This window comes from Tenrec ecaudatus, chromosome 3 (assembly GCF_050624435.1).
Source record: "Tenrec ecaudatus isolate mTenEca1 chromosome 3, mTenEca1.hap1, whole genome shotgun sequence".
Lineage (NCBI taxonomy): Eukaryota > Metazoa > Chordata > Mammalia > Afrosoricida > Tenrecidae > Tenrec > Tenrec ecaudatus.
Window position 1 is genome coordinate 9,830,997 of NC_134532.1, and position 13,000 is coordinate 9,843,996.

General features: G+C 35.2%; 1 protein-coding gene across 3 annotated transcripts in view; it reads right to left on the bottom strand.

Annotated features, from left to right (window-relative positions):
* The window catches only part of FSTL5 (follistatin like 5), an 812,142-nt gene extending 799,685 nt beyond the window's left edge, over nucleotides 1-12,457 (bottom strand). For all 3 annotated transcript variants that reach the window (XM_075544741.1, XM_075544740.1, XM_075544739.1), the window contains exon 1: nucleotides 12,332-12,457. In XM_075544741.1, coding sequence (XP_075400856.1) covers nucleotides 12,332-12,457 — 126 coding nt within the window. The remainder of the gene's footprint in view (nucleotides 1-12,331) is intronic.
* Nucleotides 12,458-13,000: the final 543 nt, after the last annotated feature.

Here is a 13,000-nt window from a genome sequence, read left to right on the forward strand (position 1 = left end):
CTGTTTTCCCTAAAATTTATTCTCATGGAAATAATTCACACATATTTCTTATTATGTGTGTACTAAGTACTTAATAAATATTTGTTGAAAAATGAGTTAATATGCTTTTATATGCTTTTCATATTAGTGAAAAGTACATTTGAAAAGTATTAATGTCACGGAGAAAGAGTGCTGAAGAGAAGCAGAACTGTTCTGGAAGATAGGATCTCTGGGTTCTAATCTAATCTTAAGCCAGCACCGAACTATGTTACATTAAACACAACAACAAAATGACTATCTTGTCCTCTTTTATTTCATCTATTTTATTAAAATTTTCATTTAAATTTTTCATTATTATATATATTGAGGAGGAGGAAAAAACCACCTCAGCTGATTTACACAGTAATTGAGTGAAGAATAAAAGTCACTAAGTATTGAGTTAAAAGTAATATCACATTTTCCATTTTTATGCCATAGTTTTTTTTTGTTTCCTTAATCTATTAAACATGCTTAATGTTAACCATGTAAATCAGGGTACCACCTTTAATTTCTAAAAGAACACATTACTTATTGAAGTCACACTTATATGTTGCTAAAATATTTAAAATAACATACCTTTATTACACATTGAATAACTGAAGGTAAACATTATTTTCCAGAATACTAATGTTAATGATTATATAAATACCATATTTTAATTTTAGTCTTTGCTATTTGAGGTAGTTAGTTTATTGTGCAGATAAACACATGTGGGGTTAATTGAAGAGCAGAGGGATACATGGCTCAGTGAGCCTTGCCTTTCTAGTTCTCAGGTCTCTTGCTTTCTGATGGCCGGACCAGGGTCAGCTGCCTTAGCCAATTCCCTGCTTTTGCTGGCAAGGCTCACTTCCTGCAAGACATCCCTGAGGAGAAGTCACATGGACCTACCCCTATGCAGCCCTGGTTGCTGAAGTAGCCGTGTGGAAACCCCTGCCAGCATTGAGATGCTTACAGACTCTCTGACTCGGCTTTCCTCTTGTAGTAGGCATCATTGTGTCTGTTTTGTGAGATGGAGGAGGACTTTGTGGATTGGTAATTGACAGCTGGGTTAATGGGTTAATGTTGGACTTATGGGCTTGGGCAGAACTGAGTTAGGATGTTTTCTTGATGTGCACATAACCATCATATAAAACTCTCTCTTATACATGAGTTTCTGTGGATTTGTTTCTCTAAAATACCCAGACTAACACACTACTTAACTCATAAATATTTTTCCTACATCAACATATTTGGACTATTCAAATATAAACCTAGGCATAGGATTTGTCAAGCAAGAATAATTTCGCATTTTGATATTTTTGATTAATAAGGTTTTCTATGATTTTGTAGCAATATATTTTACTTACTCTAATACTATGGAGGGAAAGAAGACACTTAAATTCAGGTCATTTGAAAATTCATTTCAGGTGGCAGACAGCACTATGTATTTAGACTGGCACATAAGCATTTTCCTTGATGAGCTTGACTAAGGTATGTTATATGGTTGCCATCATTTGATTACTTTAGCATATATCCAATGAAGAGACATCATAACAGGATTCAAAGCATTCATGGAGATTTTCTATGATATTTTAATTCCAACTTTTCCATAACCTCTTTGAAGCACCTTAATAGAATGCAAATAATGTAATTTGTTTTTATACATTTCCAAGCATCAAAATTTTTAAAGCAGCCAGTACTATTTTTTCAAGTTACAGATATGCTTAAAATTTCCAGCAAGTTGCATTCATGTCAATCACAGGTGTAAAAGAGGTTTTGTTTGGTTTGTGTTTTGCATACCAGCTCACTGATCTGTTATAACAGTGTTGCATTGAGGAATCAATCTCAAAATGATCAAAAGCTAATTTCCTGTTATAGGTTCTTGACCTTGAGAATTTTAGAAAACATTTATTTCCCTTTATTTACCATGTTTTTGTAAGCACACGATTCAGTCCACTTTATAGCAATTTTCCACAGACTTTCAGCTATATCTTGCTCTGAAGCAATCAACATACAGGGAGCACTTTCAAGAGTCGTTTTCCCCCGAGAGCCCTTGAAAGGACACAGTTAATCAGGTAAAAAGTAGGCTGATGTTATAGCCAGGTCGTTGGTTTTCAAACAAACTTTTACCACAAGATATGTAGATATGGTGTTATGCAGATTTACTTAAAGACAATTCTAACCTCCTTTGTGTTACAGGTGGTAATCTCAGAGTCTACTCTGTGAGAAAATTCTCCATTGATCTGGAATGTTTCTGAAAGTCCTGAAAGTCCTGTAACTCTCTGTTCAGTGATGTCAATAGAGTAAACATCCTTACAGCAGAGATGATGTCTCTCAGTGGAGCAAAGGGCAAGAGAGTTCACAGTTTTAGAAGACAGATACAGTGTCTTTCTTTGAAGTAAAAGGAATACTTACTGTCCAATATAATAACAAAAATATGTCTCTGGCAGGAGCAAAGAATAGCATACTTACTGCCCCATCCTTAAAGTGTTAAAAAGCAAAGATGTCGTCTTCAGTTCTAAATCAATGTCAGTCAAAGTCATTTCATTTCAATGCCCCTCCTATGTCTACAAAAGCTAGATAATGAATAAGGAAGATGAAAGGCTGATTCTTGTCTTCAGATTGCAGGTGTTGGTGAATGTGCTTTGTATCAAACAAAAATATTCACTTCTTTTTCTTTTAGGTTCCAACATTCTTAGCAATGACCACACAGGATTTAAAGACAATGCTCCTAATGATAAGGTTTGTTTATTGTTGCTTTTAAAAAAAATAAAACTAACAGGTTGCAATGCAGATGAGAAATGCTCAGCACACAGTCAAGACAAGTTACATAATTCTTTCAGAGCTGCCAATCATGGTTGTGTGTAAGTCACTGTGGGTCAGAACTGATTCTATGGCACTTAAGAAGAACAAAAAAACCCCAAAGGGCATCCCTTTCAGTTGTAAAAAAGAGGGAACAAGAGAGGGATCCTCAGTGGGGCAGATTGATATGTGACCACAACAATGGGCTCAAACATAGCAACGGTTGCGAGAGCGGCAGAACGTGGGGGGGATAGGTCCGTCTGTTTTGCGTAGGTTAACTAGGAGTCAGAACACACTCAAAGGCACCTAACAACACATATCTCCCTCGGGACCAAAGAGCAGAGATCCTTACCATACACATATAGATCCATGTCTCTTAAGTTGAAACTTTGGTCATTTTAGGTACCATATGACGTATACAGGTATAAAAAAGCTCTCTTTGGCAGAATGGGTTAAACACAGTTCTGTTCACCTCTAGTTCCGTAGTTCAAAAAATAGAGAGAAATTAACCTTTCTGTTCCCGTAAAGATTTCCTGCCTATGAAACCCCATCAAGCAGTTCTACTCTGGCCTTTATGTTGCTTTGAGGTGAAATCAACTCAGTGGCAGTGTAGGGAAGAGCATGTGACTGGGGTAATTAACACAAACAGTCACACAGTAGCTAGTGTCGGGTTGTGTCTGTCTTTTGCCACAGATCCACGAGTCTTGTGATTTTGTCACTATTCATGAAACTGTGACTAACTTATTAATTTGCAGGGATGATGCCGTCTCAAGGTCTGTCACAGATCTTAATATGCAGTGTTACTGAAGCAAAGCTTATTCCCAGCTTAATTGTCCTACCAATTGCTGGAATTAGAAAGGAGAGCAGAGGCTATTAAAAGAACTATTCCTTATCAAAAGAGTCCTCGTTACAGCACAAAGTCCTTTGAAGACATGCAAAATAAGAAGTATAATATCAAGAAACAGAAATATAGCATCAAGAAACCAATGCCATTCAAATAGAAGGCATTTTCATTACATGTTTAAAAAACATTTGGGTGTGCGTATTTTCCTTTAAAAAAATTCTAAGAAACCAGTTTTGGCTAAAGTTCATAAGATTTCTTACATTCGTACCGTCTAATTAAAATGAACTTGAGACTTCTACTTGTACGTTGCTATTATGAACCCTAGATTATATTCTTTAAAGTTTCCTTGAGAATTATCCCATAGATATGTAAACTATGGAAGAAGATAAGCTATGACCTGTTGAATCCTCTCAAAAATAAATATACAAAAATAATGTATCTTTTTAAAAAAATTCTTGGATTAGAAAAAATTAGGTCTGATAATATATGGGAAAATATGTCAACATATTTAGGTTAATAATATAATACCCAGACAAGAGTTCATTCATTTCTTATTAAATCTCCCTTTAAGTGCTCAGCCTCATTCTTTTGGCTCTCATACGGCGGTTCTCATCTGAGGGTCCCTATGGCTTCTTGACCTTTGCAAAACACATTAACACTTTCAAGTTGTTCCCTTGAACTTGCTGCAAGCAATCAGATTTCTCAAATGCAATGGTACAATTTTTCCTCAGTCAGGAAATAATGCTCCAGGGTTTGCCTGAAGGTTCACGGCCTTTAAGTAGTCATGGATTTGATGTTTTGTTTAATGTTTGTCTCATTCCCTGGGGTTCTTCCCTGCCACTCTCCATCTAGCCATATCTATCATTCTTTTAATACCATAAGCTAGAAAAAAATCATCCAATGCACAAGCTTATTTTTGAATTATGCCACCTTCCTAGTGCTAACTCATCTGTCCTATAGAGTTTGATGAGTTAGCATCCACTCAAAGACAATGGTTTTGACCACGATGCATAGCAATACTGTCCCGAGTTACCACGTCATCTAATAATCTATAACATGCAACATTTGGATTTAGGAGTTAAAGGACTCATAAAGCAATTTAGATTTATAAGAGTGGGTGCCCTGACAAACTGCACATGCTCGTCTGTATACTTTAAGGCTTCTAAATGGTCCCACTAGATATGTTCAAAGAATATCCCTGCTATTATAGTAGGTAGTTGCTATACCTCTACAACCCTCACATTTCCCCTCAAGCCTGGCCCTGATTGCCTTCATCAGTAAACAACACAGCAGCGTGGCATGTGCTGTGGGGAAAAGAAAGAAAAAAGATAGGTTAGATATGGCATTGACACCCCCTGGGCTGATAAACCAATGGTTAGGGCATAGGGTAATAAGCTAAATTATCATATGTACATATCACACTATTATATGAAAAGTAGGTGGGTAAATTACAATTCAGCATGAATTCGCTAGTAGAAAAAAAAACTAATGGGAAAAGAGAGTAACAAAGACTGTGAATGGAAAAACACAAGGTTTGTGGACAGAGGATAAGGATTTCAGTCTTAATTCTTTATTGTGCAAATACATTACACTGTGATAACAGATTAACCCAAGACTAGGAGTGTTTCAAAATAGCACAGTGCCATCCCTTATAGTCACATTCCAAGATTCTCATTGATTGTGAGGGCATTTTGCACATGACGCTGAAGCAGTTCTTTGCATTCGAACTAGACATCCAGTTTGCCCAACCACAAAGGTACAAGTAAATCTGTGTCCAGCCAGACTATGAGGAAACAAAGCTTTCTGATGGGTAAAAAATATTTGTGCATAGGAAAGCATAATGTGTTCATTTGAGGGAATATGGAACCTCCGTGTAGGAATGCTCCTGGGTTTCTCCCTAAGCGTTTATTCGTTTGTATCTTTTTGCTGGTATAAAACTAAACTTATAAATGTAGTTCATTTGATGCTTTCTAGAAGTCTTTCCAGCAAATTCTCTAAACAGAGTGGAGTGGGAGTTCAAAGGTCAGAAATGAATGGAATCTGGAATAGCTTACTGTCGGTATGCTGAAGGATTCATGAGAACCCCCAAACCTTAAGTCACCTGGTGGCTGGTATACTGAGGGGTTTCGGGGGAAATGCACATTTGCAGTCAATAGGTCAGAAGCATAAAGAAGCTCGTGGACACCCACGCTTGCATCAGCATCTAAATTTCCAGTTAGTCAGAAGAACTATGTCCTTGAACTTGTGAGCTCAGCCCTAGCTGAAGGAGGTTTGGGTTATAGGAAGGACTGTAGATGCAGTCACAACAGAATTCAGATTGTATTTCAGCTAATGAGTGTTATCAACACAGGGCTAATGTATAGAATAAAAGAGTACTTTTTATACAGCTAATACTTAGACACCAAGTTAGTACTATCTATTTCTATATGGGCTCTTTGTACAATTGTAATACAATTGTAGATAGTACAATTTTTGTAGCTAGTATCAAAATAGATAGTACAGTAGTGCTATCTATTTCTATATATGCTCTTTGTGCAATTGTAAAGATGACTCGATAGTTGGGATCTGCCAAATGTAAATACACAAAGCAGCCGGTATTGACTAAACTATCTCCATTCAACACTTGACGTTCATGATCACAGACACGCAGCAGCAATGGTGATCACTGTTTGTCTGCAAGATTTCTTGTACATGTGGGCTTAAACTAAAACTACAGGAAATCTCAGAAAACCTTCATCTCAGTCGAGGCAAGAAACTGATGTACAGATAATCTGGCTATATGTGTGGAAGGGAGTGGGCAGGAGGAACAATATGAATGTACTTTTCCTCATTTTCCTTGAGCTCAATGTCAGCATGTTGCCACTGCCATCTTTCTATCTCCCTAGGCTATCTCTCCTCTGCCTTAGCATTTGCCTTCCTCAGATTGATAGTATTATTTTGTCTCTTGCCCTCACTTTGCCTGGGGAAAGTCACTTTATAGCTTTGGGTATAATGGCATCATTTGAATAAATTAGGATAATATTCCCTACTTTACAGGAAACCAAATGAAACCAATTATATATAATGTAACAATGAATAAAAATGAAAACACGATAAAATATGAAATATTTAAATTAATTAATATGAAATATTTTTGGAATTAGTATTTTTAAGTCAATCTTAAAGTGATCATGAGTTCATACATTTGATTTTTTTATAATGCTCATTTGATGAACATATTGGGTGACACACACAGTTATTTCCCTCAAACACCTCTGTATATCACAATTAAAAAATTTTTAATTAGCATAATGTATTTCTTTCTTTTTTTCATAATGTATTTCTTATTCATTTTCATTTTTATACAGAGGCACACATTTTTATTCTCATTTACTTATATCTGCAATTTAAATTTTTATATAAATATTGTTTATATCAAAATATTTCTCTGTGTAATATGACAAATGTCTTCTCACATTTCATTTCTTTCTTCCAAAATGGGATTCATTATAACATTGGCACTCAGATATCTGTGAAAAAATGTGTTCTATACATATACTGGTTCATATTTAATGTGCTGATATTTTTCTATGAAAATAAAATATGGAAATTCGCTTGTCAAAACTCGAGATTTAATTTGCATCTGAGACTTGAAGCACTTTGTGATAGATCCCAGACTACAGCCTTAAATATGGATTACACATCAACAAAATAAAATCCTCACAACTGAACGACTAAGAACCAGAAAACAAAACAAAACAAAACAGAAAAAAAATTCACTGCCAGTAAGTCAATGCTGACTCATAGCGACCCCTGTGGCTTTCTGAGACTGTAACTGTTGATGACACTAGAAAACCCAGTATTTCTCCTGCTGAGCACTGGTGGTTTTGAACCGCTGATCGTGTCGAATGCAACCCAACTGCATACCTACTACACCACAAGGGCACCATTAAGACATGCTACAATAAATAGGGATAATATTGAAGTTGTTAAGGATTTAATTTTACTTTGATTTTCATTTTACTTAATACCTATGGAAAAACAGTTCGGAACTCAAAATATATACTGCATTAGACAAAGCTATATCAAAAACATCTCTTTGAAGTTTTGTAAACCAGAGACATCTCTATGAAAACTAAGGTATTTTCAAGAGGACTTGATGCAAAGGACTTAAGTGGAGAGCAAATGCTTTCAAAATGATGAGAGCAAAGAATGTACAGATGTGCTTTATTCAATTGATGGATGTATGGATTGTGATAACAGTTGTATGAGTCCCTAATATAATGTTAAAATAAACAAAGGTATTTTCAATTGCCCGATTTGCTTGTGAAAACTGGACAATGATCTTTTCAATAGTTTCCTAAACATATAAAAAGCTGGGCACTGACTAAAGAAGACTAATGAAGAAAACCGAGAACAACTTCAGCCAGAGTGGATCCACACAGTGGCTGCAATAGTAGACTCAAGGAGCAGGATCTGGGGAGGGAGCAATGCTCCCTTGTGGGTAAGTTACACCCCTATGAAGCAAAACCATTGAGAGGGTACAAAACCACAACTAGCAACATGTTACCAATTACACGGGATGGAATTGTGTGTCTCAACACTCCTCCCTCCCCAAAGGTGGCTAAGCCATGGATAGTGTGGCTGCCTCCACATAATGATCTGATCTAGTTGGTGGTGTTGTATTATAACTCCTAGCCACTATATGTTAAAAAGCAGAAAACAGTGGGTTGTATTTTAAGTGACAGCCTTATGAAACTTATCACAACATCTGTCTCAAGTCACCATCCTTACTCAAATACTCAAGGGCTAAATGTCAGCCTATCTTTAAGTGACCACACTTACTTGTGCTACATATTGTCTTACTCCACACCTTTCATCTTACCAAAGAAAAAGAGGGAGCGAGGGAGCAGAGAGAAGAGACCTGGCTGCTGTTAAGAAGGGAGAGTGTGGAACTGAGCACATCCTTGGGACCAGGGCTCCCGGCTTTGAAAACCTCTCAGACACAGAGGAGCATTCCTGCCAAGGCACATGGATCTCCACAAGAAGCCACAAGCTGAAGATGACGAAAGGAAACAAGGACCTTCCCACACAGCCAACAGAAAAGAGTCTCCCATCATAACTGGTACCCTAAATACATCCTTTTAGATTCCTAAAATGCGATGTTCATTTTCTAATTGTTAAAGCCATCGATTTGCGGTATTTCTGGTATAGCAGAACAGTCACTAAGATGTCTATTACTTATCTTTATGTATTTATTGTAAAGATAATTTTATTGGGGGTTCTTACAGCTCTTATAACAATCCTACATCAATTATAGCAGGCATTTTTGTACATATGTTGCCATCATTATTTTCTAAAATTTACTTTCTATTTGAGCCCTTGATATCAGCTCCTCTTTTTCCCCTCCATCCAGTGTACATTTACCAGTCTAGCACGAAGTGAAAAGTAACACTAGGATCATAATAGTGGGAGGTGAGGAAATCTCAAGTAAGTAGAGGAATATTATATGTTTCATCAGTGCTGTACTGTGCCTTGGCTGTTATTTATATTTATAATTTCCTGGTCAATAACTGAAATGAATATTACTGAAATCTAGTTTTATTAGAAGTTTCTATTATTCTCCCAGTCTTATGAAAGTTTAGGTAGTTCGACTCTGTGAAATTTAAACAATGTAAGATTGAAAAATGATGGAAGAAAATAATGTATGTAATCTTAATATTCATCCATTGCCCTGATATTATTCTAGTAATATAATAGGAAACTTTAAATTTTAGAAATGCAAATACTTAGATGCTCTCATCTTATTTTTAACTGTATTCTACTCAAATAAAGGAATTAATGCCATAATTAAAGAAATAATAAACCAATAATTGAATGAATTATGTTTCTTGCTAGAGACTCACGAATTATGTGGATGAAAATAAAGGAGGAAGGAGAAACAGAGACTGTTTCAGGATAATCCATATTTTCCATGGTTTACGAAGGTCCCCCTAGTGAAAATGAAAGTCAGCAGGCAATGTTTAAGGGTTCCTGAGATAGTAACAGACAAAAGCAAAAGTAAGGGCATTAATAAAATTAGCCTTCGAGTTCTAAGGCCTGGCACTTGTGGAGTAAGGGTTGATGGTGAGTGGAAAGTATCTAGTGAAGATCTTGAAAAGACTTGTCCTATTAAGGGTCCTTAAGGTCAGCAGTTCAAAGCCATTAGCCCTTCTCATAAATAGTTACAGTCTCAGAAACTCACACGTACATGCACAACCCCAAAGACTCATCAAATATCATTGAGAGATTCACCTCCTTTCTCTAACAAGCAGTTGAAAACGTAATGCATGCCAGAACACTCTTTCCTTCTTTGTTTTTTACTACTAAAAATTAGAGATTGTTTCTAACTATACAGAGGCAAAGATTTTCAGAGATGGAAAAAAATAGGTGACTTAGACTTGTTTAATGGTGATAGTGTTTCTAAAATAGGTTTAACTAATTGGTTGTCAATTATTTTTCCCTTTTTAAAAATCATTTTATTGGGGACTCATAAAACTCTTATCACGATCCATACATACATCCATTGTGTCAAGCACATCTGTACATTTGTTGCCATCATCATTCTCAAAAGATTTGCTTTCTACTTGAGCCCTTGGTATCAGCTCCTCATTTTTCCCCACTCCCTCCTCCCTCATGAACCCTTTATAATTTATAAATTATAGTTATTTTTCCATGTCTTACACTGTCCAAAATCTCCCTGCACCAGGTTTATTAAATCACATTGCAACATAAGATGAATTATCTTACCTTTACCATTCAAAGATAATTCAAAATTGACTGCTTATAAATGAACACAAACACATAAAAACCTACAGTATTTCTATATCAGGATAACAATGAGTAATATTAATCATGCAGTCAATCATTATTTTGTATTTGATCAATCAAATTAAACAATATGCACTATGTTCACAGCAATAGGAACTAGATAGAGCAGAGAAACTGCACAACATCAACATTTACAGGAAATGCAATATTAAGGCCTGAAATATTATATTAAATTTATGTTACAGGAGCCTTCATAAAGTAGTTTTGATATCTAAACAATGAGTGAGGATGAAACAGTATTATTTAATGAGATATAGAATAAAATTAGCAGTTGAGATATAGGTTTAAAAAATACCAGTTCTCAAGTTAGATTTATGCAGACTGGTGCTTAATGAGGAGCTGTGGTGGGGTAGTCACTTATGAGGTCAGCAGTTTGAATCTACCAGCCATATTTTGGGAGAAAGATAAAGCTTTCTGCTTCCGTAAAGCCTCAGAAATCCAATTCGACTCTGTCCAATGGGGTCTCTATGAAATGAATTGACGTGATGGCTGTGAATACACCTTCTCTCTTTCTTTGCATTTTGGGAGGTAGCATGTTAAATAACTTAATTCTATTTGCCACTGAAGTTCTACAGGAATGTCTGATATATGTGCGTGTATTTATTTGCTTATTTTCTTTATGGCTATCAAGTAAGCCTGAATATTATTTATCACTAATTGGATATAAAGGAATTATATGTAATATTGTAACATTTATTTTTATTATTAATTTGGGTTGAATACTTATATCATATCATTACATAGTTTAATCACATCAAGCAAAATTGTACAAATGCTTCCACAATCAATTTCCAAACATTCTTTGCCTTCCTGGACTCATTGACATCGTCTCTCTTTACTCAACAACTACCACGAGAAATAATACCATCTTTATTAAATTGCCTGAGAATGAAATAAAATAACACATTCAAAAGTTTAGTCTAGTGTCTGATACAAAGTAAATGGTAGCTATTTAATCAAAATGTTATAATTTTTAAGGAAACAGAAAAATATATACAATGAAGATGCTAATACAATGTATTGATTGTAAGTAAAGAAAAAATACTTTAGTAGTATCTATTTATTTATTTCAAAGTATACCTTTAAAGGCAGGTTCAAAATGAAAGTTTGCAATAGCTACTCTGTTTAATTTTATTTTTCACTTCTTTGATAGTCATAATTTATCATAAAGTTTTATTTGATTAATAAAGTATCTTGATTATAATAATGAAGTACCATTAAAACATTAGTATGAATTATTATATGTATTTCATTTCTGTAATTGATTTACATTTTATTTCCTGGGTATCAGTTTATTCTGAAATTGGGAATATGTAACATATGAAAGTGAAGTCCTCACCCAACATTATGCAGTTCAATTATGCATTACACAACCCAATGTACTGTAATTTTTGATGAAAATAAAATTACTAGTGATTAAAAAGGAAAGTAACTCTTCCTTTGTCAACTCTTCTCCATCTTAATTGTGTTTTAATCTTCATAATAAACTATAAAATAATGGCTTCTTATCTAAAATGTTCTAAACATAAGATTCATATGGAAATAGCTAAAGGTATCTTGTCAGGTAGATTTTAACATGTTTATGTATTTTTATAAATCCGTATTATTATTCATTTTAACTTTATAGATTTACTTTGTAAATGGGCCATGTCTATTCTTTGTTAAAAATCCCCAAAAGGACACTATTTGGCATTTTAAAGTGTACAATTATCCTTGAAAGGCACCTACTGAAATGTGTGCTCTTGAGTGTGTAGGAAATCATAAATTTTAAACTAGATCAGAAACTCTGAACTAAATTCATGTTGTGCATTTTGAGCAGATGGAGAATGTCAGCGGTACCTTGTGTCTCAATCTCATCAGAGGCTGGTAGGACTTCAGAGCATATCCTGATTCTTCATACGGCCTTCCTTCTGATGCCAGAAAAATGAATCCAAGAACCAACACAACTGACCAGCACTTAAACATCCTGGTTGTGTTTAACCTGTCAAAAGAAAAATTGCAGGTGTTCAGAGAGAATTTGTTACATGTGGACAAAATTTATCAAAGATAGCTTCACTAGCACATAAAAATCTCTATAGATCCAATTAATTTTTTTACTGATTGTTAATGGAATCTATATTGCCCAAGTGGTGCAGTAGTGACTCAATGGCAGTGACTTGATAAAAGGCATCTCAAATACTGAATACTCAAATATAACCCTTGAAAATATAAAATATTTGTCCTCCATTCAGACAAAGATAGTCATCAAATTGGATTGAGGAAAAATATAAAAACAGGTTGAGAAGGAGTGGGAGGAAGGGGTAACTGTTTGCAAGGATTGACAAATTAACCCCCTGCCCAGGGGGATGAACAACAGAAAGGTGGGTGAAGAGAGACAGCAGACAGTGCAAAACAGGTAAACAATAATCATTTAAAATTTATCCACGGGCCACACGGGTTGGAGGGTGTGGGAAGGAAAGGAAAAAAGAGCTGATACCAAGATCTCAAGTAGAAATAAATGTTTTGAAA